This window comes from Podarcis melisellensis, assembly GCF_964234715.1.
Source record: "Podarcis melisellensis genome assembly, chromosome: 7".
In the NCBI taxonomy this organism is placed as follows: domain Eukaryota; kingdom Metazoa; phylum Chordata; class Lepidosauria; order Squamata; family Lacertidae; genus Podarcis; species Podarcis melisellensis.
In genome coordinates this window covers 56,938,046-56,964,499 of record NC_138539.1, presented here as the reverse complement: position 1 = coordinate 56,964,499, position 26,454 = coordinate 56,938,046, and the positions used below count along the sequence as shown (strand labels likewise).

The following is a 26,454-nucleotide window of genomic DNA, read 5'->3' as shown; positions in this document are numbered from 1 at the left end:
CATATCTTTCAGGGAAGATGTGGGTCATTGGCCAACCACTTGCTCCCAGTAATGTCCAGTTAGACTCAAAGAAGGTCTGGTGGTGGGGTCTGTTATCATTCCAAGCATGTATAAGATTTAGTCAATTGAAAATATCAGTGATGGAAGTATATTTTTTACAGTACTTACAAACCGTCAGATAAACGGCTGCTCACCTGTGCATGTTCATCTGGATGCCAATACCAACAAATTCACCGAGACTTGCATCCTGAGCAAAGATTGGTTTATAAAATTACCTGTTGGTAACAAGAGTTTATGTCATGCTGTAGACATTTATTTTAAAACAGCTAAACATTGACTTCAACTTTTGCTCTTTCCTTTGTAGGTGCTAACATCATGCCGGGCCTTTCTGTTAACTTCTCGTATTCCTACCAAGGTAAGGCATTTTTCAGTCCAGTAGCATGGTAAATTTCACTTTTTAAGTTAATGTTGTTCATGTGGGAGCTTCAGTGTTTATCAATTCAACGGAACACAACTGTCTGCACAACTTCAGACTTTAAAGGACTTGCTTCAAGGCTTTTTTTTACAGAGTCCTTTTGCCTAGAAACAAAGACAGGGCTACCTTTGCTTCAAAACTGCTAGATTTACTCTTTTCCTCCCACTTCTGAATCTCCAGTGGTGCTTCGCCACCCCCCACAGACCCACTCTCAGGCTCTACCACTTTACCTACTTTTTCTCTTTCTCTCCCTGCTTCCCCTCCTTTCCCCAGAAACTCAGCCCTCCACCCTAGAGGTCAGAGAATACAGAGTAGCAGAGGCTGTTGGGAAATGGAGTCCTAAGAGATCACAGCCCTATTACATCTCATTTAGCAGGAAAAGCTTTGTATTGCTGTGCTTTTTGATGGGTTCTTTTAATTTTACATAGGGCCTAGTTTACCAAACTTTTTTAAAGGATGGATTTCCTTATTTATTTATTTTTGTCTGTCCTTGTTGAACTTGTGAAGTAGCTGTCTGAGTATCCTGGAAGCCAATTTAGCATGCCATTACAATATTTTTGAACTCTTTGTATTAACACTCTAAACTATTGGCAAAGTAGATCTCTTAAAGGATCATCATCAGTAGTAGTAATAATAGTAGTAGTAGTAGTAGTAGTTATTAAATTTGTATACAGTGGTACCCTGGTAGTTGAACACCTTAGTTGTTGAACAAATCGGCTCACAAACCCGGAAGTGAGTGTTCCAGTTTGCAAACGTTTTTTGGAAGCCAAACATCCTACTCACCTTCCGCAGCTTCTGACTGGATGCAGGAAGCTCTTGTACCCAATCAGAAACTGAACTCCTGGAACAGATTAAATTTGAGAACCAAGGTACGACTGTACTGCCCTTCATCCGAAGATCACAGGATGGTTCACAGTGTAAAAGTACAAAATGAGAACACAAAAATGCATAATAAAACAAAAGCAATCCAATAACCGCTGTTTCACAAACACATATTGTTATTTTAAATCCAGATACATGAAAAACTAGCCTCTACAATGGTTGTATATATTAGTTTTCTACACTTGATTACCATGAATCGAAATGTGAATATTTGTATTAAATACTCTTTGGATTCACATTTTTCAACTGGATGTGGCATGGGGTTGTGTCTCGAACAAGAGTTGAAGTTCCTCCACAGCTCATCTACATATATTTATGCAATTTATGAACAGGCCCATTGTCTAGTGCTATGTCTGCAGGTGAGTACTATAATGAATACCACTTATAGCTGGCTAAACTACTCTGCAAGTATTAAGATAATTCCATCAAACAATCCTCTTTTTGGGTACATTTTTCAATAAAATTTTTGAGGCGACAACTTCTGAAAACTTGATGCTTTTGAGACCTTGGTACACACGTCTGATGTCATTAGTACAATGCCCGGGCTTGTTGCTGCTTCCATCTTCACCGTGAGTGCTGGGACCTCCCCATCCTGCACCATCTTGACACAGCAGCGGAGAACTATATAGAGACTCACCAAATAATTTGGTGGGTATCCCTTTCTCAACAGTACCATGGGTTGATATGTTTTGGGCCAAAACCTGCTGCTGGGTTGAATTCCGCCCCCCAGAATTCATTGGCAATCTTAGTTGTATCTGCAGCTTAAAAACATGAATGTTATACAGCCTGCTGTGCCACATTATTTATTATCAGTGGAATCGTGTCTGCTGTTCTCTAGAGACCGAAATTGCATCTTATGACTTGTCTAACAGCATATTCCATGAAATGCTTTGATTCTCCTGACAATTGGAACTGATTGTCTTGGCAGAGGAAAGACTCCAGTGCTCTTTGCAGATGATGAATTTGTATCTGGAGATAATCGTTCATTCCATATGGACTCTGGCTAACATGATGTTGGCAGATGTCCTTGTTTCTGCTTTTATACAAAACAAATTCAGAAAGACTTACAAAATAAAACATGAGTGAAGCTTGATTTTCTCTTTCCTGAGAAAATATATATATATGCGCACATTTTAGTCATGGTTTAATTGTAGTATAGAAATATTAGTATAGTAATATTAATATTATAGTAATAGTATTGTATAGTAATTTTAACCAAATTTGAGTTTTCATAAACATGCCAAATAAAATGTGTTACATTAGGAAGTATAAGAATATAGTCAAATACATTTACCACTGCTGAAAAAATACCAGATCTCTTTCCCCAAAAAAAGAAAAGCTGAGCCACACAGAAAAATACGATCAATGCAAATTTGTTCTTTCAATCTGCAAATTAATACACTTGCAGTAAGTTTTCTGCTGAGACATGGAAGAGAGGTGCTGTTTCCCCCCTCCCCCCTTGCTGTAAGATAGAAACTCTATCCCTTTTTAAAGGAATAAACACTCAACGCTGTTCATAAATAAACTTAGAACTTGCTTAACCAGTGCTTGCAATGAACAAATCTGGTTTAACAAATTAGTGCAAAAATCTTAGAACTATGCATGAAAGTAGTTCCCATAATTTCAAAGTGAACTAATTGTGAATTAAATTCATTTGGGGTAGAACTCCGAATGATTCATTATCAAGTTCATCTTCAGGCTCATTATCTTGCATGTGTTTTGTTCCTTAGACTAGTGGCTTCTGTTATGTACTGAAGTTCTCACCCTGGGCCAGCAGGGGGATACTGTAGATAGTTATGCAAATAAGGGATTGAAAGTGACGTTCAGTGATTGGATAGTTTTAGAAAATTGTTACAGTTACATTGTACTGGAGCTCTATATAAGCAGGCTGACTGAACCCTTCAGTTCTGTTCTGTTCTGGCCTGTGAATAAACAAGAGCTGTTTGAAGAATCGCTGTGTCATCTGATATGTTCACCCACAACCTAACAGTTCCCAATTGGGGGTCTGTGTAGCCCACCCAGGGGCTCCATGGAACCATTCACATAACAAAAACTACAATAGAGATATCAAAATTTTCAAAAGTAGGGGGTCCAAGGCTTGGTTCTTGGAAAATAGAGGATCCGTCCTACTTAGCTAACTAGAAACCTCCTTAGATGAGTTGAGCCTTTAAGCTTAAAGTTCATAACTACAATATTACTGTGCTGGCTGGGGCTGATGGGAGTTGTAGTCCAAAACAATGGGAGGGCACTAGCTAAGGACATGTGCTTTATTAATGGATACTTGGCTGGGCGCTCATTCTATGTAGAATAGTTTAATCTTTGCTTGTTGTGCTTTTACTGCTGTGTTTCGATATAAAGCGAAGTAATTTTCTGTTTGAATTACAGCTAGAACTAACTTTCAGCTACTTGGAAATCCAAGGAATCACCTGCAATAAACCAGGCCAGGTGAATATTTCAGTTATGAATATATTTAACGATGCAGTAATCCTATATAGCAGATTAGAAATGTTCTAATTAGGCAGCTGTGCTCCCCCACCCCCGCTTTCCAATGCTAATTTAGGTGAAACCAATGGAGAAAGAAATGTGCATGGAATACCAGCCTTGTCTGAATTATGTTGGTGATAGCTTATTACCGATTGGTGTTCCTCTGCTGACATAAGTGGAGGTTTCCAGCAGAGCCTTTTGCTGATGGAATAGGAATTGAAGCAATCTTGGGCTGTTCACTTCCCCTACCATATGTTCCAAAAATCTGCTCCAGAGGGTTCTGGGATCTTTTGGAGAACATCATGAGGAAGGGAAGGGAAGATTATGGTGGGCAGGCAGGGGGTAGGGAATTGCAAAGATTGCCTTGATTGCTATTATACTAGAAGGACTCTTAGGACTAAAGCGTCTTCTGTCAGCAAAGGGACACCAAATGGATTCTTTATTTGCAAGCAGGTGTAGATACTGAATTGGGGGCAGGGGATGGGTTTGTAACTTGGAGTACAATAAATCAGATTGACTTGGCTTTGTACTGAATGTATGCTTTCTTTCATACAAGATTTTTTTGGGGGGGGGGGATCCAATGTCACTTCATTCCTTCTTGGTAAAAATAAAATATATAAAAAATGTTGTTTGTGAAAGCAGAATCTGAAAGTATTCCAGAAGGAGGAGGCAGGAATTTATACACACACACACACACACACACACACACACACACACACACACCACCCTATACACGGAGGTCTCAACTTAGTCTGCAACTTGCAAAGCTTTCATGTAAAAATCCATGTGTTTGTATTCCCTTACATCCTTTTACCGTATGTGTTACCCTCTCAAAGAAAAGCATTGAGTCAGTTCAGATGTAATATATCTAAATGTGGTTTGACTGATGAGCCTAAGCCTCAGACACCCACACTTCCTTCATCACACACACACACACACACACACACACACACACAATTCCCTCCCTGACTTCTTGCTTCATAGCAAATCATAGTTTGCTATGACATTTCTGGGCAAACCCAAGATTTTTACAAACCATAAACAGGATACCAAATTATGGTTTCTATTTATGGTGGTCTGTCATGTTCAGAGACGTAACAGCAGACTAGGTTTGTCTCAAACCAGGAAGTTGGGAGGGGATCCATAGTGTACAAAGGAAGCAGGGAATATTCAAGTTTCAGACCCTACACACAACTGTCACTTGTCAGTATGTTTAAGTGGGGCATGGGATTAATTAGTAGAGAAGATGGAGTGTATCACTCTTCGAATATCTCCCTTGAAAGTGCTAGGACCATATTTCACTTGATATATATTGGAGTGCCTACAGCCACACATACAAAAGTCAAAATTGGATTACATATGCGCCAAACAATTTGATTCTAAAGTGGCCTATATAAATCCAATTGTTTACTTTTTTTTAGTAGTCTCTTTTTTAAAGTAAAGGTTGTCACCAGTTTTTTCTGTGCCTATACATCAGATTGACATAGTTTAGCACTGTTTTGTCCTAGAGGTTGAACAAACATACACACACATACACACGTTTCACATGTGATCCCATCACCACAAGTGGGAAGATATCAGTTGCGGTGATCTCTGCACATTCTTCTCTCCCAAGAGAATGGTGCAGTGATGTGCTGATACAGCCCCATTCCCAAATCCTCTGTGATGTGTTATCACTTAGAAAAAGATGTGGGAGACTGACAAAGTAGTTTGGTTGTGCTCAAGTCCTGCTTGTGGGTGTCCAATGGGCATCTGGTTGGCCACAGTGAGAACAGGATGCTAGACTGAATAGACTTGAATGGGCTTTGGTCTGAGGTACCAGGGCCGTTCTTGTGTTAGTTCCTTGCTAGGTTTGTAAGGAATTAACACAAGAATGGCCCTGGTACATCAAACCAAAGCCCATTCAAGTCTACTCAGTCTAGCATCCTGAGTTAGTTCCTTGCTAGGTTTGTAAGATGGGACACGGGTGGCGCTGTGGGTTAAACCACAGAGCCTAGGGCTTGCCCATCAGAAGGTCGGCGGTTCGAATCCCCGCAATGGGGTGAGCTCCCGTTGCTCAATCCCTGCTCCTGCCAACCTAGCAGTTTGAAAGCCCGCCACAAAAAGTGCAAGTAGATTAATAGGTACCGCTCCGGTGGGAATGTAAACGGCATTTCCATGCGCTGCTCTGGTTCGCCAGAAGTGGCTTAGTCATGCTGGCCACATGACCCGGAAGCTGTACACCGGCTCCCTCGGCCAATAAAGCGAGATGAGCGCCACATCCCCAGAGTCGGCCACGACTGGATCTAATGGTCAGGGGTTCCTTTTACCTCTACCTTTAGGTTTGTAAGATGGCCAGGTGGTAACCACCACAGTCAAGACTTTTTGATCTGATAACACCAACAGTATTGTTACAGTGCTGTTTTGGCATGAATATGTGGCTTTATTGGTTGATGAAGCAAACACATTTCTAGGAACATAGATTATTACTTGGATTGATTGTTTTTTACAGTAGTGTTATTAGATTTTCATCATAATATTTATTATTGAAATGATATACACAAGAAACATTAATTTTTCTACTTCATTATGCAGCTGATTGTAGAAACTGAAAAATGCAACATTTCTATGAAGTTGACTTCATCTGAAGATGTGCATGAAGTTTTGGCACATGTTGGAACATGCCTTAGGAGGATATTCCCTGGTCTGTCTCCTGTGTAGGTACTCATTGGGAAAACTGTAGCATATATTTGATATTCAATTAGTCAGCCAGATTCTCTTTGTATTTGTGTATGTGTATGTGTATGTATGTGTGACCCCATCAGGGTTCAGACATCCATGGCTTGAAGTGGGTTTCAGCTTATGATTTGGAGACAAAAAGTGCAGTTTTAGCAGTGACCATAGTTTGCCCACTTTGGATACCACTCCAATCTATGGTTACTGTGGACAAGCCTGCAGCCTGATCGATAAATCATCACCAACAGTTTTTGTGACTGTTACCTACTTTCCAAGTTGCTGTGATCACAGGAATTGCAGAGAATTACTTCTGTAATCACTTGGTTGACACAATATACTTGACTGAGGACACTTCTCGCATGGTTCAGTGTGTGGGTTGAACCAGCCCTTTGACCTAGCAGAGAGGTGTTCAACAACCACTTCACTCCAGGAAAGCTCTGATTGTTGCAAGTACCAATGTAATAAATCTGAAGTGTGATTAATTTGGGGGGGGGAGAAACCGAAAGCTTAACTTCTTCAATTTACCCTTCTTTGCACTTATGTAGATAAGTATAATAAATAAAGTAGCTGAAGGAGCACCTCTTTCCATCCCTCCTGTGTTTTAACTTTCCCATGAGGCCATATTCCATATGCTTTCCTTATGTAATCACAATGGGGAAAGGCTTTCTCTGTGATGGTGCCCTGGCTGTGGAATGCCCTCCCATAAAGGAGTATGCCTGCTTTCTATTTTGCAATCTTTTCAGTACCAAGTTAAGATGTTTTTATGTACCCAAGTGTTTGAATTTGCATAATCCCTCAGTCTGCTTTGTCGTCTGTTGTATTTTATTATGGTTATTTGTTTTATTTACCCACCCTTCATCCCAGAGGAGACCAGGGCATTTACACATCTCTCTCTCTCTCTCTCTCTCTCTCTCTCTCTCTCTCTCTCTCTCTCTCTCTCTCTCTGTGTGTGTGTGAGGTTTAAAAACTGTTAAAAAATATAAAAACAATGAAACACATTAAAACATGTAATCAATCATGTGCCTCAATAATTGTGGTTTATTGTATCAGGTTTTAATTAACTTATTATTTATATAGTTGTAATTGTTATGGAGGATGGCGTAGAAATGTTTTAAATTTATAAAGGGCTGAATTCAGCTACTTGGTTATGTTAGCAGAATCCAGAGCAACACATGGAAATGCTTGCACTGGCAGAACAATCTCCTTAGCACTACATACATTGAATTCCACCCAAATATGGTTAGGCTACATTTTCACCTGTGTTCTAATTCAGATGTGCATTTTCCTCTTGCATGCAGAAGGATAATGAAAAAAGTAATTATGGAGCCGCCAGAAAGACTGGCTAATCTCCAGACATTGTGGGACAGCCAAACCGTGGCAGAGTTAGGACCATGTGGTGAGTGTGCATGGTTTTTTTTTAGACTGAAATGTACAAAAGTATAATCGCCAGTGCTGGGAAACAGTATTCTATTTATGGTAGGCTTAATTCTATTTCTAGGAGAGGCTTGGCTTTTTGGTAAAGGTATAATTAGCTCTAAGGTATAGTTAGAGTAGAGTGCCGTTGCGACTGGCTTGGGAAGGTGCTATTTTTGTACGTCATTGTGCCCTGCTGTACATTACAGGCAACGTGGTCTAGACTCAGCTAGCTTCATATTGTGCCTGCAGTATGTTTGTGTTCAGAAGAGAGGAAAATATACCGAGTCTTTAAGATATGTGCATCAGCTTGAAGTACCAATTCCCAAAGGAGACAAATGGTTTGTGTTGCTTCTTTTGTTTCTAGGAGGTTTTTCTCAAATGTATGCGTGTGTTTGTGACTGGCTTGGTTTCCCATATAGGGAAGAAGTTCAGTGGGTAAGTACAGAAATCTCATTGGCAGAGTTTTATTTTCACCTAGCTGTGCAAAGACAGAGGGGTTTTTATTTATTCTATTTTATAAAAGCCCTAACCGAACTCAAACACCACCTTTCTACCATCCCGGCTGTAAAATATATTTCGTTGTGCTTTTTCCCCAACCAGGATGTTGATACAATTTATCTGACTCAAGATACCAGGGAGCTGAATTTACAAGATTTTAGTCATCTCGACCACAGGTAAGCACCCGAGACATTCCAAAAACTGTCCATGGTCGAAAGCAATATGCCATGCTACTTTCACAGCACTCAGTATTGCGTGCATCTGTAAACCTTACTTTTTCAGTATACCATTGAAATGTAGAGCAATGCTTGGGTCTAGTGGTAACATTGTGAGCTTGCTGGGCTGCCTCTATAAGCTTACCAGACGTCCCCGGATTTACAAATCAGTCCCCTGACCAAATCCATCTATTTAGTAGGAAGTTGAAAAGTGTCCCCAGATTCACTGAAAAGAATCTGGTAACCTTACTATAATCATCTGCAGTGTTTGAGATGATGCAACTGCTGGTATGCTTCCATCCAACACACTTATTTGCTTGCACTTAAAGGGTGCAATTCACTTCCCTGGCTGGAGGCAGCTCACTTCTGAATACTAGTTGATGGAAACCACAGAAGGAGAAAGTACTCTTGTTGTCAGGTCTTGTGTGCAGGCTTCCCTTAGGCAGCGAGTTGGCTGCTGGTCTAAATGGCCCATTGGCCTGCTCCAGAAAGCTGTTCTTATGTTCAGATGGCAGGCTACTGTTTATTTGTTCTTGGGACAGTTAATATGTCTGTATCTGTGGCACAGTTAGGATACTGGCATTAGATTATGAGAATAAAAACGTATATTGTGTTTGATGTTGTACGTCTGGTTAGCATTTCAGTGCCTAGGAAATAATTGCAAACTGGAAGAATATCATGCAATGCAGGACTGTGGTGCAGAGATCTTTTCACAAGGTAGCCATGCGTGCAAATAGTAAGTTAGCTTTGTGGGGATTTAAAACTGCATGTCAGCCTGTTGTCAGCACGCGGCACACTCAAGGAAGTCTCTCTGGGAAAATCTTCAGGCGTACCTAAGATAGATCTTTGGATTCTAATCATAGTGGCCATGATCAGACACAAGTTCATACTGGCTGAGGGTGCTCATGACCCTTTGTCATCTCATTATGCACAAACCATAATTTGCCTGATTGGGGTGGTGGGAAACACAGCAAAGCTACAGTTTGTTCAAACCAGGGAGGGAGGTATTGAAGGCAAGGAGAGACTGCATGAGCCCAAATCCTGTTCACAGTGGCCAATCACTGGTTTGCCAGTCACATCTGAAGTGAGCTAATATATACCTTTCTCACATGTTTAGTTTTAGCTTTTAGTGTAAGCCAATACAAAATAAACCTTATTTCCTATTTGAAACTTATTTACAGTGGTACCTCGAGTTACATACGCTTCTGGTTACATACACTTCAGGTTACATACGCTTCAGGTTACAGACCCTGCTAACCTAGAAATAGTATCTCGGGTTAAGAACTTTGCTTCAGGATGAGAACAGAAATCGCGTGGCGGCAGTGGGAGGCCCCATTAGCTAAAGTGGTGCTTCAGGTTAAGAACAGTTTCAGGTTAAGAACGGACCTCCAGAACGAACTAAGTACTTAACCTGAGGTACCACTGTATTTATAAAGAAGTTTATAGTTTAATATCCTGCCCTTCCTCCCAAAGCAGCCAGGAACCATACACATTCTGTATTTTATAGCACACAACGTTGCTAATAGGTGCAACACTGAACAGTCATTTTACGTGGGGCATAGACCAAAACAACAATGAAACCTCCTACATGTGTTCAATCTGAAGTAACCATAGGATTACAGCCAAAAACATATACAGACTTACATGGGAGTAAGCGCCACTGGACACACTGGACACTTACTTCTGAGTAGACATGTACAGGTTTGGGCTAGACATTTAGAGGAGATGTTGTATACATAAAAACATCTGTATCAGATAAAAAGATTGAGAGTAAAATATCAGGAAGAAAATAGATGAAATTTACTCTTAAAACAGGCCAGTTTTAGTACAAATAGTTTTCTTTCAGAGTAATTGCTTTATAGAGAACTAGAACTTTAAGGTCCTATTGTATGGATCAGGAATGTTAAAGATCTATTTTAAGCTATCTAGCATACTAAATGCTATGGTAACACTTAATACGATTTTGCTGTAGTTAGTATGGAAGCATCCAGCAGCATGCCTTTGTTGGTATTAATTTAATGGAGAAGCTGACAGAGGGACAGCATATCAAATTAAGGAGTCTAGGATTAAAGGAATGAATTTCATCTTAGGGTTTTACTTTTAAAATCCTTTACAAGTAGAGAAGAGGCCGTGTGGAAAGTTTTATTATCTTTTCACAAGACACCAGTATCTTTAGAGTAAAAGGTGACTGGAAGAGATGCTTGTTGGATTCATTCAGTCATAGGATTATGTTAAATCATCTAGCTGCCTAAAAGCCTTTAGCACTCAATTATGATTACTACACTGATTAAATGTGACACAAGCTGATAAAAAACCAAATGCAATTCAGTAGCTGAAACCGCATTCTAAACAGGTGCTCACTTTTTAATGAATATAAAATGCCCTATCTAATATGCCCAGTCTGAAAAACCAGACTAAACAGAATTGTTTGCATTCCCTCTTACTACCTACTTTTTATTACAGATCTACACATTTACAAAGCTCTCTAAAATTGTAATTATTACACATTTCAGGTACTTTGGCTTGAAATACTAAAACGTCTCTCTCTCACACACACACACAAAACAAAAGAGCAGGTATGATGCATATTCCAAAAACAAGCTTACATAATCAGTAAGTATTGCTAAAAAGAGAGAAAATAATATTTACTAAAATAGAATGTTTGCAATACATATTCTGGTACTGGACAAAGACTTCCATCCTTTTTACTAACCTATCAAGAGTCAATCCTTTCTGCATGTGAACGTAGCCTGTAAACCTGACAATTGCAGCTTCTCATAAAGATAAAACATTTTGCCAAGTTGATTGCTCTCATACATTGCTTATAATTTTCATTTTTCTCAATATGTGGTACTTTCCCCCTTAGGGATTTAATACCAATAGTTGCTGCCCTGGAATACAACCAGTGGTTTACAAAGCTTTCCTCCAAGGATCTGAAGTTAGTAAGTATTAGGGTGAAGGGTGACTATCTGGTTCATATTGTGGAATTTATGAAGGTGCAGTTATCCAAATGAAAAGAGGGATTTGCAGCTATAAATGTTTTGCTTTAATTCTGCATGCAGTAGAATATAGTGGAATTAAATATGCAAAGTTCACTTTCAAACACTGATGAAAGGAGAAATCCTATACACAAGAAGCTGGCATAAAGTAAGCAGTGTAAGGCAAACCAGTGTATAGTTATTCTGTTTAGCATCTGGCTGAGCAAAGAGAAAATACCCTTTTCCAGGGCTTAACATCCAACAGGCTCAGATCAGCCTGCTGGGTCCTCGCTGAGCCAAGGATTGAGGAAGTTAAGCCACCATAACCTGGTTATGCCAGGAATCTCCCGGTTCATCCTGAAACATCTTAGATGCCTCAAGTTGTTTCAGGTGACGAAGAGGGACATGGGTTCCCCCCCTAAACAATCTGTAAGTTAAGCAACCTTTATTATTTGAAATTTTCAAAGTCAATTCACTAAAAAAAATATAATCTAATTTGAAATCATTTGTGAGAGCTTAGCAATGGACGAATCTGCCAATTTTGGTTTCTCATTTTTCCAGTCTTCAGTTCACTTTCACATTAGTTTTAAAAGTCTGCATGGCTAATCATGAAAGTAGGTCCAGTGTTGATGTGGCAGAATGGATAGAGGCCCACTGAATTCACCAATCACACCCAATTTCCTTTTAAATCTGTCACTTCATGATTCTAGGGCTTAGCTAACACATATTTATGTTTTTAAGAGGAGGTTTCTTTGAACCTTGGAGACTCCTTTAGTATTTTCCTTGAAGGGACAAAAAAATCTAGTACAGAACAGTTGGCAAAAAATATTGTCATATCTCTTAGAGTTGCAATGACAGTTTCCAGCTTCCAGTTATTAACCATAGGCTCAGTAGAACCAATTATTTTTTATTTTCTACCTGGTATGCGTATTCACACCTGAAATGTCCACCAATCCATGCCTTTCTGTGGGCTTCTGGCTTTGATGTGGACATTTTGTATGTGGTGATTCACGTAAGAGAGCATTAGAGCCCCTCTGTGGAGCCCAACCACATTAAAATAGTTTCAGGCACTTGCTTTGGGTATGAAGGCAGTTTGTTATTTGCTGCATTCTTATACTGACTTGTTTTCATTGATATATAATATTATACCATTGTTGTCTTTGACAGTCTGCTGATGTTTGTGAGCAGATCCTAAGAGTGGTGAGCAGATCTAACAGACTGGAAGAGCTAGTACTGGAGAATGCAGGTCTTAGAACGTAAGTCCATTTTTTCTTTAAATGGCATAGGTATTTAGCAAATCCCAATATTGCTAGAAAGAGCTTTGAGTTTGAAATTGCAGTCTGATTCACACTTCCATGAGAATATGTCCTACTGAACTCAGTGGGGCCTGCTTTTGAGTAGGCATACCTAGAATTGCTAAAATGTACAAAATTGCGCCTCTTATCTACTTAACACTGCAGTGCATGATAGGAGTGTAAATAAGATATGTGATGCTTCAAAATAAATATTTAGGGTTTGCAGGAGAAGCCACCCAGACCTAGAAAATTGTTGCTTTGTGAAAATAGGTTTGACTTAGAGTAACTTTGCACAAATTTTCATTCTGTATTACATAATTTTTATCTCATAGAGGAAGATATGCAAAAAGAAAATACCACATCTTTTTTTTTTTAGGAAGCCCACAAATGTGTATTACATTGTCCAGTAAATATGGCATCTTTCCTTTCCTTGCATACTTGTGCCTTTGCATGGCTAGTTAAGCGCTACACGCAGAAGCTAAGCCTATTGCATAACCCAATGTATAGGCAAAGCCACCCTTAACGTAAAAGAGAATTGGTACATAGTGGCAATGTTGTAAACAGTTTCCCTAATTCTATGCTCATTCTTTTTAAGTAGTCATTTCATATTAAGCTTTTAAATATGGTGTGATGCAACTTTGCAAGCCTTAATATAATCCTCTGTTTTATGGTTGTTGTTTTTCTTAAAGAGATTTTGCACAGAAACTGGCCAATGCCCTATCCCATAATCCCAACTCAGGACTTCATACAATTAACCTTGCTGGCAACCCCCTGGAGGACAGAGGTACTGTAGCACTTAAATTTTCTCCATTCCTAATACACACCCAATAAGAGGATTAGTGTGGTTTCATTCAGCTTTTGTCTAAACAATACAACATTTTGTCGGATGCCATTGCTTCGTAAATACCCTTTGTTCACAAATGTCTGAGGATTTAGTCACTGTCCCTTTAAACTGCAAGTCATGTTTAGTAGTTATAGTGGCCATAAATTTAATTAAGCCTAGCTTTGTTCTGATTTCACAAAAATTGCTGGCATTTAAGTAAAAAACAATAGCGGGTAATTAGTTTGGAACTGAGGTAGGAATTAATAGGCCACAAATGTTGTATTTTTCAAAGTCTTTAGAATTACCATAATATTCACCCTAGGGAGAAGTGTTATTCTTTTGAGCAAATAATACATTTGTGTCTGGTAATACAAGCTTAAATATTAGCATATCATACAATTTGGGCGGAGGTCCTTTCTGTCATCGGTATAGTAAGCATCTAGAGCAGCCAGTCAGGACAGAAATAATGAATGATAAGCTTATCGCTGTTCCGCATAACACTGAATCATGTTTCAATCCCAGGGATTCAGTTTCAGTTCTAGGAAGTGTCAGTTAAGTAATTTGGTGGGCTTGGATACTTGCCCATCATCTGGTTTCCTGTTCCTTCCTTAAATCTAAATATTTAAAACCTCGTTTGCACATTATCAAAGCGTAGGAATTCTCATTAACTTTCTCACACATTCCACATACATATTAGTGTGCACTCTTTTTGTTAAAAATACTCATTTCATATACGAAATTGCTCTGATCTTCTCCTCTGGGATAAAAGAGATGCCGAAATGTATTTTATTTTTACCGTTAATGTTTAACTTACTGGAATGTATTTCCAGTAAGTGCACTTAGGGTCATGTCTTGATGGCATATCTGCAATACAAATCCATCATATTTGTATCACTTTAACTTTTTTTAATGGTCAGGGGTACCTTTACCTTTACCTAACTTTTTAATGGTTTCACCCCAAATAATTTTGAAGATTCTAGTCAGTGTGCAGAACGTTTTGTTGCAAACCTTTAGCCCATCCCAAACTACAGCACCCAGGGTAGCCCTAGGGGAGGAAAGTGATTATTCTGAAAATTACAATGAAGCGTAGGTGTATCGTAATTAATGGCTAAGGCATCATTATATGCCTTTTGTCTGTGGGTGTGCAAGGCACTTCCCTTCTTTCTCCACTTAGCCTTATAGTAGCCATGCAAAATAGAAGTCTGTCCCATTTTGCAAAAACAACTTGCCAGAAGCCAAACGATGCATCTCTGTATGTGCAGTGTTTTGAACCTAGCTTTTGAGGTCCAGACATACTGTTGTGTCAACTGGACCACACTGTGCGTCAATATTGAAACATGAATATTTACGATGTAAGTGCTTCCCCATTTCTAGTGTGAGTCTTTGTTGTCTTTCGTTCTTCTACAGGTGTGTCCTCACTAAGTATTCAGTTTGCCAAACTACCAAAGGGGCTGACACAATTAAATCTATCAAAAACCTCATTATCGCCTAAAGGTATGTTCAATAAATGTACAAGTCATTATTACACATTAGCTTTTGTTTTCCCTTCTGTTATCTGGGTGCTTTCTCCAGTTCAGAACTTTTCTTTCATGATCAGGCAGGCAAAATAGAGCCGGAAATGTTTTGCAACACACTTTTTATCAGCTGTTGCCCCATTGGATGTTGTAGTCTAGACCATCAGGATTAATTGAGCTCCAGTTCAGTAGCAGTTGCCATCACAAGCACTGCAGAAATACACAGGTAGAGTTGCAGTGAGTTTGCTCAGCACAGTGCATGATTTGCATGGCAAGTAGAATAATAGAATTGTAGAGTTGGAAGGGACCACAAGGTCCAGTCCCCTGCCATGCAGGAATCCCAGCTAAAGCATCCATGGCAGATGGCCACCCAACCTCTGCTTAAAAAGGTGGTGCAGGTGGAGAAAAGTGGAGGATGTGTCTCAATGGCAGGTCAAGGCAGATGAAGGAACTGCAGTTGCACAGGAAACCTTTGTCAATGTTGTGTTTGCCATTTTCAAGGATTTCTTTCTGCACATTCTGTTTAGAATCAGGTACAGGAAGCTTCCAAGCACCACACCTTAAGCTATAATCACTATACTGGGTCAGCCCTTCAGTGTTCTTACAAAGAGGCAAGCAAACTCAAATAGCTCTCCTAACAAAAACAAATTCTTTTGAGCACTTATGTCTGTCTCTGTATGTGAGATCCTCCTCTTACAAAAACCCACGATTTCCCCTCTCTGTGTGTGTGTCTCTAAAAAGCCCCTTCAATCTTGTCTCTTAAAGCTTTGTAGCTTTCTGCCTAGCTTATCTTCTAAAACATTCGCTTGGCTTAAGGACAACACTTCATTGCTTTAGCCATGGTTGGGAAATTTAATCGGAAGCCTAAAGGCTGAATTTTATTACAATTAAAGATTAGATGCAGAAACTGGTTGTGCTTATCACCTGTAAATTAATCCCAGGAGTATACAGAAGTGGGTTTCTTCTCCCTTAGCCTGGCCCTCCACACACTTTTCAAGAGAGTATCACATGCGTGCTTGCTCTTGAGTTCCTTATTTGTGCTCATTTTCATGGTTAATTGCAGTGCATGTTTTCATTAAACCTTGCAGCTTCATTGTTGGTTGTCCTAGATCTGCTTTTTGGAGCACAGCAATTAAGAGGGGTTTTTTTTTATTAAAAAATGCTTTTCTTAATAAATTATAACATTGCATGCTGTGATGTTTCATTTTTATTCCAATCTTCCTAATATTCCTTCCCTACCCCCACCCCGCTGCCTCTAACTTGAAGCAGTCTTCATCTCTTATCAGATTCTGAAAACTTAATTCTTCTGCAGAATCTTCCCTGGATCACTGAAGCTTGACTTCCTCTGTACTGCCAGTTCATTCCCATCTAACTCCTTCCCATGCTACCTTTTAAAAAAATTTCATTTAGCCTATAAGCCTGTTGAATACAGACTGGAGACCTTTGGTAGCCTGCACAGTACCTATTGCTCTTTTCTTTCTTTGTGAAATGGTTGATCCTGTTTCAACAAGACTGTAACAATTTCATATGAAGCTGCCACATTTATGACCTTAAGAAAGGAAATATTTATTTTCTGAGATCAGCCTCCCACAGACTTTTGTATGACTTGGTTTTTTTCATCTTCTATATGTACCAAGCTTCTACTGAATATGATCAGCATGTGGGAAGCACAGTCTCTCCAGCAGTGCTGTTATCTTAAATATTCATTGCTGTTCATGTTCTTTTGATGAGGTGCAGAACAGGAAATCATTAAATGTTTCATAGAAACTGTATATTTGCAGAGTGTATGTTAATACTTTACTGAGCATGACAAAAGCAAATGTTGACCATTTTGTTGCAGGGGTAAACAGCCTTTCTCAATCACTGAGTGCCAACCAGCTCTTAGCTACCACACTGACCCACCTTGATCTCTCAGGGAATGTTCTTCGGGGTGATGATCTTTCAGTAGGTGCTACTTTTTTCTACTTCCTAAACAAATCTGTTGTGTTAAAGCAATCAGTGAAGTAAATACTAGTGAAGGCAGCATCGCAAGAGAATTGGGAATAGTAGAAAGTACATTCGTTTTCCCAAGTTGCCTCATTTTAGACAGTTTGCCAATCGAATGTGTCATGTGAACATCATAGTTCCGATCCTTGATGTTCATAACAATCTATAGGGACTAAAGGAATAATCCCCTGAGGTTGTCAGCCATCTTCCATTACTTTCCTTAATCTGTAAGAAAGCAATATAGCAAGCACCTAACCTATGGCTCAGGTTGTTGTGGAAGATAATATGGGCCGGTTCACCTATCATAGTAAACCATAGTTAATGGCTTACCATGAATGAGCAGATCACTTTGGCTTTGTTCTTCCATGAGCAAGAGAACCCTTGGTTTAGCATCACATCTGAACCAGATATCATGCTTTATTTCACCAGTGGTGAATCTTGCATTCTCAAATTTTAGTGGCACCTCCAACGAAAGAAGAAGAATGGATATAAAAATTTATGGACTATGCAGAAATGGCTGAACTTACCGGAAAAATAAGAAATCAAGATAACGAACTTTTTATAAAAGAATGGAAATTGTAAACAGATAAGGACATTGGCAGGATTATTGTAATAAACTGCAGTTTCGTAAGAGTATTTAATTAAAGAAGATGAATAAAATAATAAGTTAAGTTAGAATTTGCAGGAAATGATACAAATAAATTTAAAGAACCGCAGAAAGAGGAGTAAGGAAGTCGAGTTTTGAAATGTTAAAATGACTGTAAAACTATTGAAATGTATGAAATCATTTAAAAAATAATCAGCGGAACCCTGTGCAGTTCCAAAATTTGGCACCCCCTTGCCTCTCGCCAGGGGAAAACACTGGTTTCGTTCAATACCAGCAATATCCCATATTTTTCCATCTATAAGATCCCCCCATGTATAAGACGGCCCCTATTTTGGGGGACTGAGATTTAAGACGGCCTCGTGTATAAGACACCCCCTAATTTTTTACTTTATTTGGGGGGGGGACCTAGTTTTATACACGGAAAAATACAGTACTTCTCCATTGTAAGATGGAGGGAAAGTGAGGTGTACCTGAATCCCTTTCAGCTGAGTGCAGATACTCCTGTGTCAGAAAGGCTAGAAGTGGAAGGAAGCTTTTGGCTTCCTCAGTATGTCCTCTCTTTAACCCTGCCTCAAGAAAAAGTGAATGAAACTGCATATGAGGGCAGAGCTTGCTCTCTCTAAATTGTGACGCAGTTTGAATTTGGTTTGCTTTGCCCCTAGTATAGAATCCAGTTGCTGCCCTGTGGGCCGAAAAGCAGGGTAGCCACACCAGTGGGTGGGGCGAATGCAATTTTGCTTTCTTCCACCCCAATCATAGGTTCTGTGCAGGGAGTAGCCAAAGTGGTGTCCTTATAGGGATTTACAGGCCCTCAGCAAAAGAAGAAAGTGGCTCTTCTCTTAATTTAGCTGCTTGTTTCTGTGAACCTTGACAAATAACATGGCCCATGTCAGCTCCCCCCTTTTTATGAGAATGTTTATTCATGTATACATGTATATATAAAGCTCTCAGATTTTCAGTCTATGAAATTATTTCTGAAATGCCTTGTGGAAATTAATTCTGGGTGGAGGATGCAGCTGAATTACTAGATCCAGTTGCAATTTAATAGCTGTCTTTGTGTGAGAGTTTCACTAAAATTGTTTTGCATTATTTGGCTGAAAGGTGGCTGGTATTCTAATCTACTTTGTAATTAAAAATAATGGTTCCTTGAAACTGGGTAGTTAATTGATTATTTAAAACCGAGACATGCACATGTCAAGGCTACTATTTGATCTTATGTAGGCAGTATTTTTTTCTTAGTACTTACTAGGTATTTGGTATTTAAGGACCAGAATGCTATGGGTGAAATAAGAATATTTGTCAGGGCAGCAGTTACCTTCAAGATCAGAAAAGTGGATATGAATACCAGAAGAAAACGGAAGCTTATTTTTTAAAATTCCTCTTTCTGTCTCTCCCTTATAGTTCCTGTATAATTTTTTGGCCCAGCCAAACGCGATTGTTCATCTGGATTTATCCAACACAGAGTGTGCATTAGACATGGTAATAATTTACTAAAGACAAGTCCAGTTTTTCCTGTTTCATATTGGCTTAAGTGTAAAATTACTATCTTCTTATTTACGATTTAGATGTGTGGAGCACTTCTCCATGGCTGCCTTCAGCATCTTGCCATCCTCAACTTATCCAGAACAGTTTTTTCTCACAGGTCAGCATTTATCGTTATTTGTGTGAATTACGTAGATACTGTATCATGAATCTCTCCCCACCTAAAAAAATTAAAAAAAATTCTTAGAGCTGTAAAAACACTATATCTGGTGAAATGATATTACCAGCACTTGTAAACTAAAGCATTTAGCTTGTATGCACTGCGAAACTAGATTAAATGGCAGTGTAGGTAAATAAGGCTGGAAACTAGAGGATGAAAAAGGAATAAAAAAAGGTGGAGAATCTTGCTGGATGGTGTGACTCTGTGGTGATTTGGGGAGGTGTATGCCACGTGCAATGTTTTCTGTATATCATGATAACTGTGTATGAAAAGTCATTTGTAAAGTACCTCTTGTACATGTTATGGTTGTCTCTTACCTCTGCCACGCTAACTATATTTGAAAAGGGAACATTTACTGTAAGTGTCATATGGTAGGGCTGGGCAAAGAAAAAGTGATACAGCTGGGTGTTGGTTCTTTCCTACCCCTCCTATGAGATCCAAGTCCAAAACTGTTTTCTTACTTCATCTCTGTTTTGCTGCTAGCTTCTCTGTACATGCAACTTTCCATTTATGTGGGGGTTACGTTCTAAGCCACTGCATGTTTAAGTGAAGTCGCGTATCTTTGAAATGCTGTTGAAAAAGCCTGCAAATACCCTATTCCACCCTCCCCGTTCTGCCCCTTTCTGTGACATTCATGAGTCACTTCTGGGTTTGGTGTGATACACGTTTGCACAGTTGTGCACATATTGAATGTGTGTAAATGGGGGAGGGGCCTGCCTGTATCAGTAAAACATGTGCACTAGTTTATTTTTAGACGGTCATATCCAATGCTGCAGCTCTGCTTGTGCAAGGCAGTTTTGTGAGCAGAGTTCTCCCTTCCTCTCCTGTCCCCTCCAGCCCCAACATGCACTCAAATTCATCTCCATAGGGTTGTGGGACCCTTCAGAGCAGATATTGGTGGTAGAGTGGAGGAAACTGAAGTTCTGTAGCACCAGCCACACTGGATACCACCCAGTAGTTCCTGTTTGTTTTCTGCTGGTTGATGCTTGTTGATCTAGACACTTGAGGCTGATGAATTAATGCTATTATTGCATTCTGATAAGTGTTAGCAATTGTATCTCTTTGGATTGTAAACATACATAACAATGATCACAAACCTTATGTGGGAAACAGCAGATTTAGTAGCATATCTTAGAGGTTTGGGGATGTTGACTACTATCTGCTTATTACTTTACAGAAAGGGCAAGGAAGTACCCCCATCATTCAAGCAATTTTTCAGCAGTTCCCTTGCTTTGATGCAAATCAACCTTTCAGGGACTAAACTTCCTCCTGAGCCGCTAAAGTAAGTGTGCTGTGAATTTTGCCATAAGATTTTAAATTGCACTGTGACACTCCGTTATGTAAATTTATGAGTAGGCAGGAAAGTTGATAGTAGGGTGTGTTGATTTCATATGAATAAAATAGACCGAAAAAATGTTCTGCAGATTTTGGCTTATAAATAGTCATGTATTTGATTCCCTGCAGTGTTATGTGTTTTCTTTACAGTTCCTGTTTTATGAATAGTAAAATTACTCAGTTCTTTCATGTTTGGTTTAATTTGCTTGATTTTTGATGTTTGAGTATTTAATTAATAAATGTTCTACTTTAATTCTGTTTAACTGAAAGGTGTTAGAACTTATTGACTTGGCTTAGATCATTCAGGACACTGCAGACTCATGTGGTCCCTCTTCCCTTTTGCTAACTATCATTTTATAATAGGTCCTAGACAAACCTTATCCAGTAGGCACCATATTCTAACCATAGAGGAGCAACCTATATACAGGAGGGAGCAGAAGAAGTGTGCCAGCCTATGGAGACACTTCCAAACCATGTTTTAATTATACCGTGTATTCTAAATAGGGTGCAGCACATTTAGTTACGTTGCCAGTGCCTTTCAGTAAATATTTTGTTTGTTTGTTTTAAAATGTATCCCACTTTCCACCATGTAGTTCTCAAAGAAGCATCCAACAATAACACATACAATATACAAAAAATATATATAACAGGAATTTCTCTTGTGACTTGATTGCCATTCTAGTGTTCCATAATGTCAGGGGTTCAGGAGCAGAGACACAGGAGAGGGAGCAAATGGAGAGCGAGGAGGAGGAATCCGAGGGGGGAGTAGGCAGTGACAGTGGTCAGAGAGATTCCACGAGTCTCACCAGCGAATCGGAAGACTCACAGAAGGGAGCGCCCATGGCCAGGGCGAGGGGGGTGCCAAAGGGGAAGCCCCAGAAGGAAGGGGCCAGCGGGGACTCCTTGAGCAGCAGCTGGAAATCAGGACCAGCTTCCCCACCAGAGCACAGTAGGGGGGAGGGGTCCCAGGAATCGGGAACAGTGTTCTCGCCACCAGCGAGAGGAGATGAGTCAGGGTTGACCACGCCCACATCGGAGAGCGGGGGAACGGTCAGGAGGAAGGTTACCGGCTGGGCGCGCGCGCCAAGTTCAAATGTACAGGCGAGCGGCACAGCAGGTAGCCCGGATGGGGAGCCAGGTCCTAAAGCCCGCCGGAAGGAAGGGCAAGACTCAGGAGGGTCAGCGTCAGAAGAGTCCAGAAGGGAGGAAACCCCAGGGGGCAGAAGGACCCAGAGGAGGAAAGAACAGCGGAGGAGGTGGAGCCGGGCCAGGATCTTAAACTGGTGCGGAAGGGGTAGTGATTCAGAGGGGACTTCGCCGATCTGAAGTCAAGACGTAGGGCTGCACGCTCTGGGGTTTGAAATGGAAACTAAACTTCAATAAAGACTTTTGTACATTAAATCAACTGGGCGTTAGTCCTCTGTGAGTTGGGACCTGGAGGCAGTCCTGACACATAATAATAATTCTAATTCATTTTTCAGAGCACTCTTACTGGGTCTCGCTTGTAACCAAAATGTGAAGGAGGTGTTTTTAGATCTGAGCAGCTGTGAGGTAGGAAATGCTTACAATCTATAATGTCACAATTATATTGTTCTCCTTAAACATAATGGTTTCTGTATATTTTGTGTTGGCCATGCTGAAGAAGCAATAAGCCAATTTTAAAACCTGTTTACAGAACATGCCTGGCCTTGTGTACAAGTGCACCTATTGTACAGACATGCATCTATTATGCTGTGATTTTCTGAACAGCAGCAGCAAAAATGGCAATCTGTTTTGAAACTGAGGAAATTCAGATGAAGGTCTATTATTTTATTATTATTATTATTATTATTAGGGCCTTGCTGTTGAAAGAAATAGTCAGTGTAAGCAAAACTGAAAAAGGTTATCTTAATCCAGGGTTTCCCATACTTGTGTCTTCAGCTGCCTTTAGACTACAACTCCCATAATCCCTAGCTAGCAGGACCCCAGTGGTTAGGCTCTCTGTGCGTGACAGCAGACTTGTTGATGCTGTTGAAAACTTGTGAATGTTTCCTTTTTATCAGTAGTACAATTAGTTTTCAGCTGCCCACTTTAAATACCCCAGTGCCAGCCCAGCTTCTTGCAAGCAGCCAGAGTACCTTTCTTAGTTTTATCTGTTTCTGAGAGGAATGTATTAATATCAAGCGGGATATCAGCTTTGCCTTTCCTTATAGGCTGCTTGGTCCTTTTAGTCTACACAACAGAGCCAAGGCTTCATCATGCCTAGAAAAAAAAAAAATATTTCCTTTCCTCACCACTTCAGTTTTATCTTGTGACTAACTGCTAACTTACTAACTCTGATCCAAAACTTCATTGCTATGTACTGCTGATTTTATTGCAGAAAATACTTCTATTTTAGTTGCTCAGCTCTGATGTATTTTAACTTTCCCCCCTCCTGCTTCCATTAGCTTGGTCACTGTGTAAGTACACATCATTTATTACTTGCAGCCTCTCAACTATTAACCCCAAAGCAGCTCACTTCCTGCCTATCCACTACACATGTTCCCTTTGCAGAGCATCTTTTTAATTGCTGGTACTTGGGTGCAGGAGAGCTTTGGTTGTTTTATAGCAGAACGTGTCATAAAGGTAAAGGTAAAGGTACCCCTGCCCGTACGGGCCAGTCTTGACAGACTCTGGGGTTGTGCGCCCATCTCACTTAAGAGGCCAGGGGCCAGCGCTGTCCGGAGACACTTCCGGGTCACGTGGCCAGCGTGACATCGCTGCTCTGGCGAGCCAGAGCCGCACACGGAAACGCCGTTTACCTTCCCGCTGGTAAGCGGTCCCTATTTATCTACTTGCACCCGGAGGTGCTTTCGAACTGCTAGGTTGGCAGGCGCTAGGACCAAGCAGTGGGAGCGCACCCCGCGTCAGGGATTCGAACCGCCGACCTTTCGATCGGCAAGTCCTAGGCGCTGAGGCTTTAACCCACAGCGCCACCTGCGTCCCCAGAACGTGTCATACTTTCATAGAATAGAGGTTAGGCAGATGTGAAGCTGATCACTGCCTAGATCAGGGAGAATTGGGAAGCTATTTTGAACTTAATGAAAGGAGCAGCAGGATATTGCATGTAGTTTGTATTTTCTTCTTCTTCATCATCGTCATCCTTTATAGCATACACTTTGTCATGAGATATTATTCCTGTTCGATAGGGTAGCAATTAAACAAAATGCTAACAGCTACTTTCAGAAAAAATGAAGTACTGGTACTTCAGCTTTATTCGTACTATAGTTTGCATTATTTGCAAACCTCTGCTTTCCACATTCTCAGCACTCCCTCAGTGAAAAGGTATCTAATGCTTTCTTTTCCCCCTCTAGCTAAGATCAGGAGGTGCGCAGGTTTTAGAAGGATGCATAGCAGAAATACATAATATCGCCAGCCTTGATATTTCAGACAATGGTAAGGACTCATATAAGTCTGCACAGAGGATTAAGGAATGTGGGTGATTTATGGTGTGATCCTATGCATATTTCTTGCAAGTAGACTGCATACCTGATGGGACTTGCTTTATTTGGACAAAACTCCTATTGAAAGCAATCTGACTTGCTGAGAAACATAGTTAGCATTGAGTAGTAAGTCTGATTTCATTATATAATAGGCTGTGGGGGGGGGGAATTGAAGAACAGGATAATTAAGTATGCAATCAACCTCATTTTTCCACAAAACCCTTAAAAGCCTAATGCTGAAATATACTTCCGTCAGATGTTCTTTTCTAGTCTAGACACAGAGCAAAACACTTGTTGCATCATTTTATTCTCATGCTATTAATCTTCTTGGGCAGCAGTTATTGAAGCCATTCAAAACAGGATCAAATTGCTGGAGAATTATATTGCTTTTCAAAGCAACTAAAATTAGCTAAACAATATATTGTGGCCATAACTCTCAAAAGAATGAGAGAGTCTTCCTTTGCTGAAACACATAGCTGTCTGCATAGCAGCCATTATGCTGAGAGCCCAAGTACCTATTGTGCATGTACCCAATGCTCAATGTTCGCTTTCCTGGGGAAAAGCATCTTCAGGAAATTGGCAATTTGAAGTAAAGAAGCCTTTCTCTACCTACTGGTTTCCTTTTTAAAATTGTCTTCTCAAAACGGCTTTTCCATAGGAAAATAAGGGACTAGATCACATTTTTCATCCACCAAAGCATGTGCTCTTGCTAATTAAGGAAATTGGTGTGAAAGTACTCTCTAACTATAGATTGAAACTCCTGTGACAAAATGCATGCGTGGGGATCTATTTTAACTGTGCATTTCATCTGGTTCCTCACAGGCCTGGAATCTGACCTTTCAACCCTTATAGTCTGGCTTAGTAAAAACCGATCAATAAGACACTTGGCATTAGGAAAAAACTTTAACAACATGAAATCCAAGTAAGATTTTTATTTATTTGTGGGAGGGGTTTTTAAAATGGAATAATCAATAAAAACTGCTGGTTTCACCTTTTCTCTTGCTTGTTGCCTCTTTTAGAAATCTGTCCCCTGTACTTGATAATTTAGTACAAATGATTCAAGATGAAGATTCCGTGAGTATGATTACGCTACTACTTTAAAGTTGTCTTAAACACCACCATCTCTCACTTGCAGCTATTAGTCAACAATATATACTAGGCGAAAGCATTAGTCAGGTTTATTTTTTAGCCGGTTCAAATTTATATAGCAAACAATGAGCTATGTACTGAAAAAACACAATCTTTTTTTTTGAAAGTGTTGAAACATTTTAAGGGTCTGATTGATTTTTGGCCTACACTTGTGCTTTATAGATAGTAACAAATATTCAAAGGTCCATTTACCTGCCTTTTTAACAACAGTTTCCCTTACTCCTGAGATCCAAAATCGCGTTCTACAATTGTCTGGGGTTGTTGTTATGAGGTCATATGAAGTTTACCTGCTCACCATAAAAAGCTTGTTTTTTGTTTTTCGCTGCAAAGAAAATGGAAATTTCAGTTTGAGTGCTTTGGAATTGAGTGCAGAACGAATGTGTCTGTGTGTGTGTGTGTCTGTCTGATTATCTATCTATCTATCATCTATCTATCTATCTATCTATCTATCTATCTATCTATCTACTGGTTCTCCTCCTACATCGGCCAAGCAGATGGTTGGCATTGTTGTCTATAACAATGCCAGTCACCTGCTGGTGAGAAAGCAAAGCCTGGGTTGTCCTCCTTTGGTCTCTCCTACATTAACTATCAGCAGGATGAAACAGTTCCAGATAGTACATAGCAACTAGCTGTCAGCATGGGAGTGTAGGTTCCACCCAGGGCTAAGTGAGACCATATAACTGCCAGGCTTCTTGCCGAAAAGGAATTCTTCCTACTAACAGCAAGATCATATGTATTCCATTTAGGCCAGGTGACCAATCATGTCCCCCATCCCTCGTGGCTGAAACTTCAAAAGATGTTGCTTCTGGGAAGGGGCAGTGGCAGCCAAAAGACAGTATCAAAAGACATCAAACTTTGGGGTGGCACTTTGGCAGAGTTAGAGTTTGCTTGGGTCTTTAAGGGGATTTATGTTTGTTAC

General features: G+C 40.0%; 1 protein-coding gene across 1 annotated transcript in view; it reads left to right on the top strand.

Moving 5' to 3' along the window:
* The window catches only part of CARMIL1 (capping protein regulator and myosin 1 linker 1), a 123,840-nt gene that overhangs the window by 48,798 nt on the left and 48,588 nt on the right, over positions 1-26,454 (top strand). The window contains exons 3-20 of the mRNA XM_081919423.1: positions 365-415; positions 3,743-3,802; positions 6,416-6,537; positions 7,855-7,952; positions 8,337-8,407; positions 8,573-8,646; positions 11,552-11,627; positions 12,831-12,919; positions 13,648-13,742; positions 15,189-15,275; positions 17,136-17,239; positions 19,290-19,367; positions 19,454-19,530; positions 20,768-20,872; positions 22,407-22,476; positions 24,258-24,339; positions 25,209-25,308; positions 25,406-25,460. Coding sequence (XP_081775549.1) covers positions 365-415; positions 3,743-3,802; positions 6,416-6,537; positions 7,855-7,952; positions 8,337-8,407; positions 8,573-8,646; positions 11,552-11,627; positions 12,831-12,919; positions 13,648-13,742; positions 15,189-15,275; positions 17,136-17,239; positions 19,290-19,367; positions 19,454-19,530; positions 20,768-20,872; positions 22,407-22,476; positions 24,258-24,339; positions 25,209-25,308; positions 25,406-25,460 — 1,494 coding nt within the window. The remainder of the gene's footprint in view (positions 1-364; positions 416-3,742; positions 3,803-6,415; positions 6,538-7,854; positions 7,953-8,336; positions 8,408-8,572; positions 8,647-11,551; positions 11,628-12,830; positions 12,920-13,647; positions 13,743-15,188; positions 15,276-17,135; positions 17,240-19,289; positions 19,368-19,453; positions 19,531-20,767; positions 20,873-22,406; positions 22,477-24,257; positions 24,340-25,208; positions 25,309-25,405; positions 25,461-26,454) is intronic.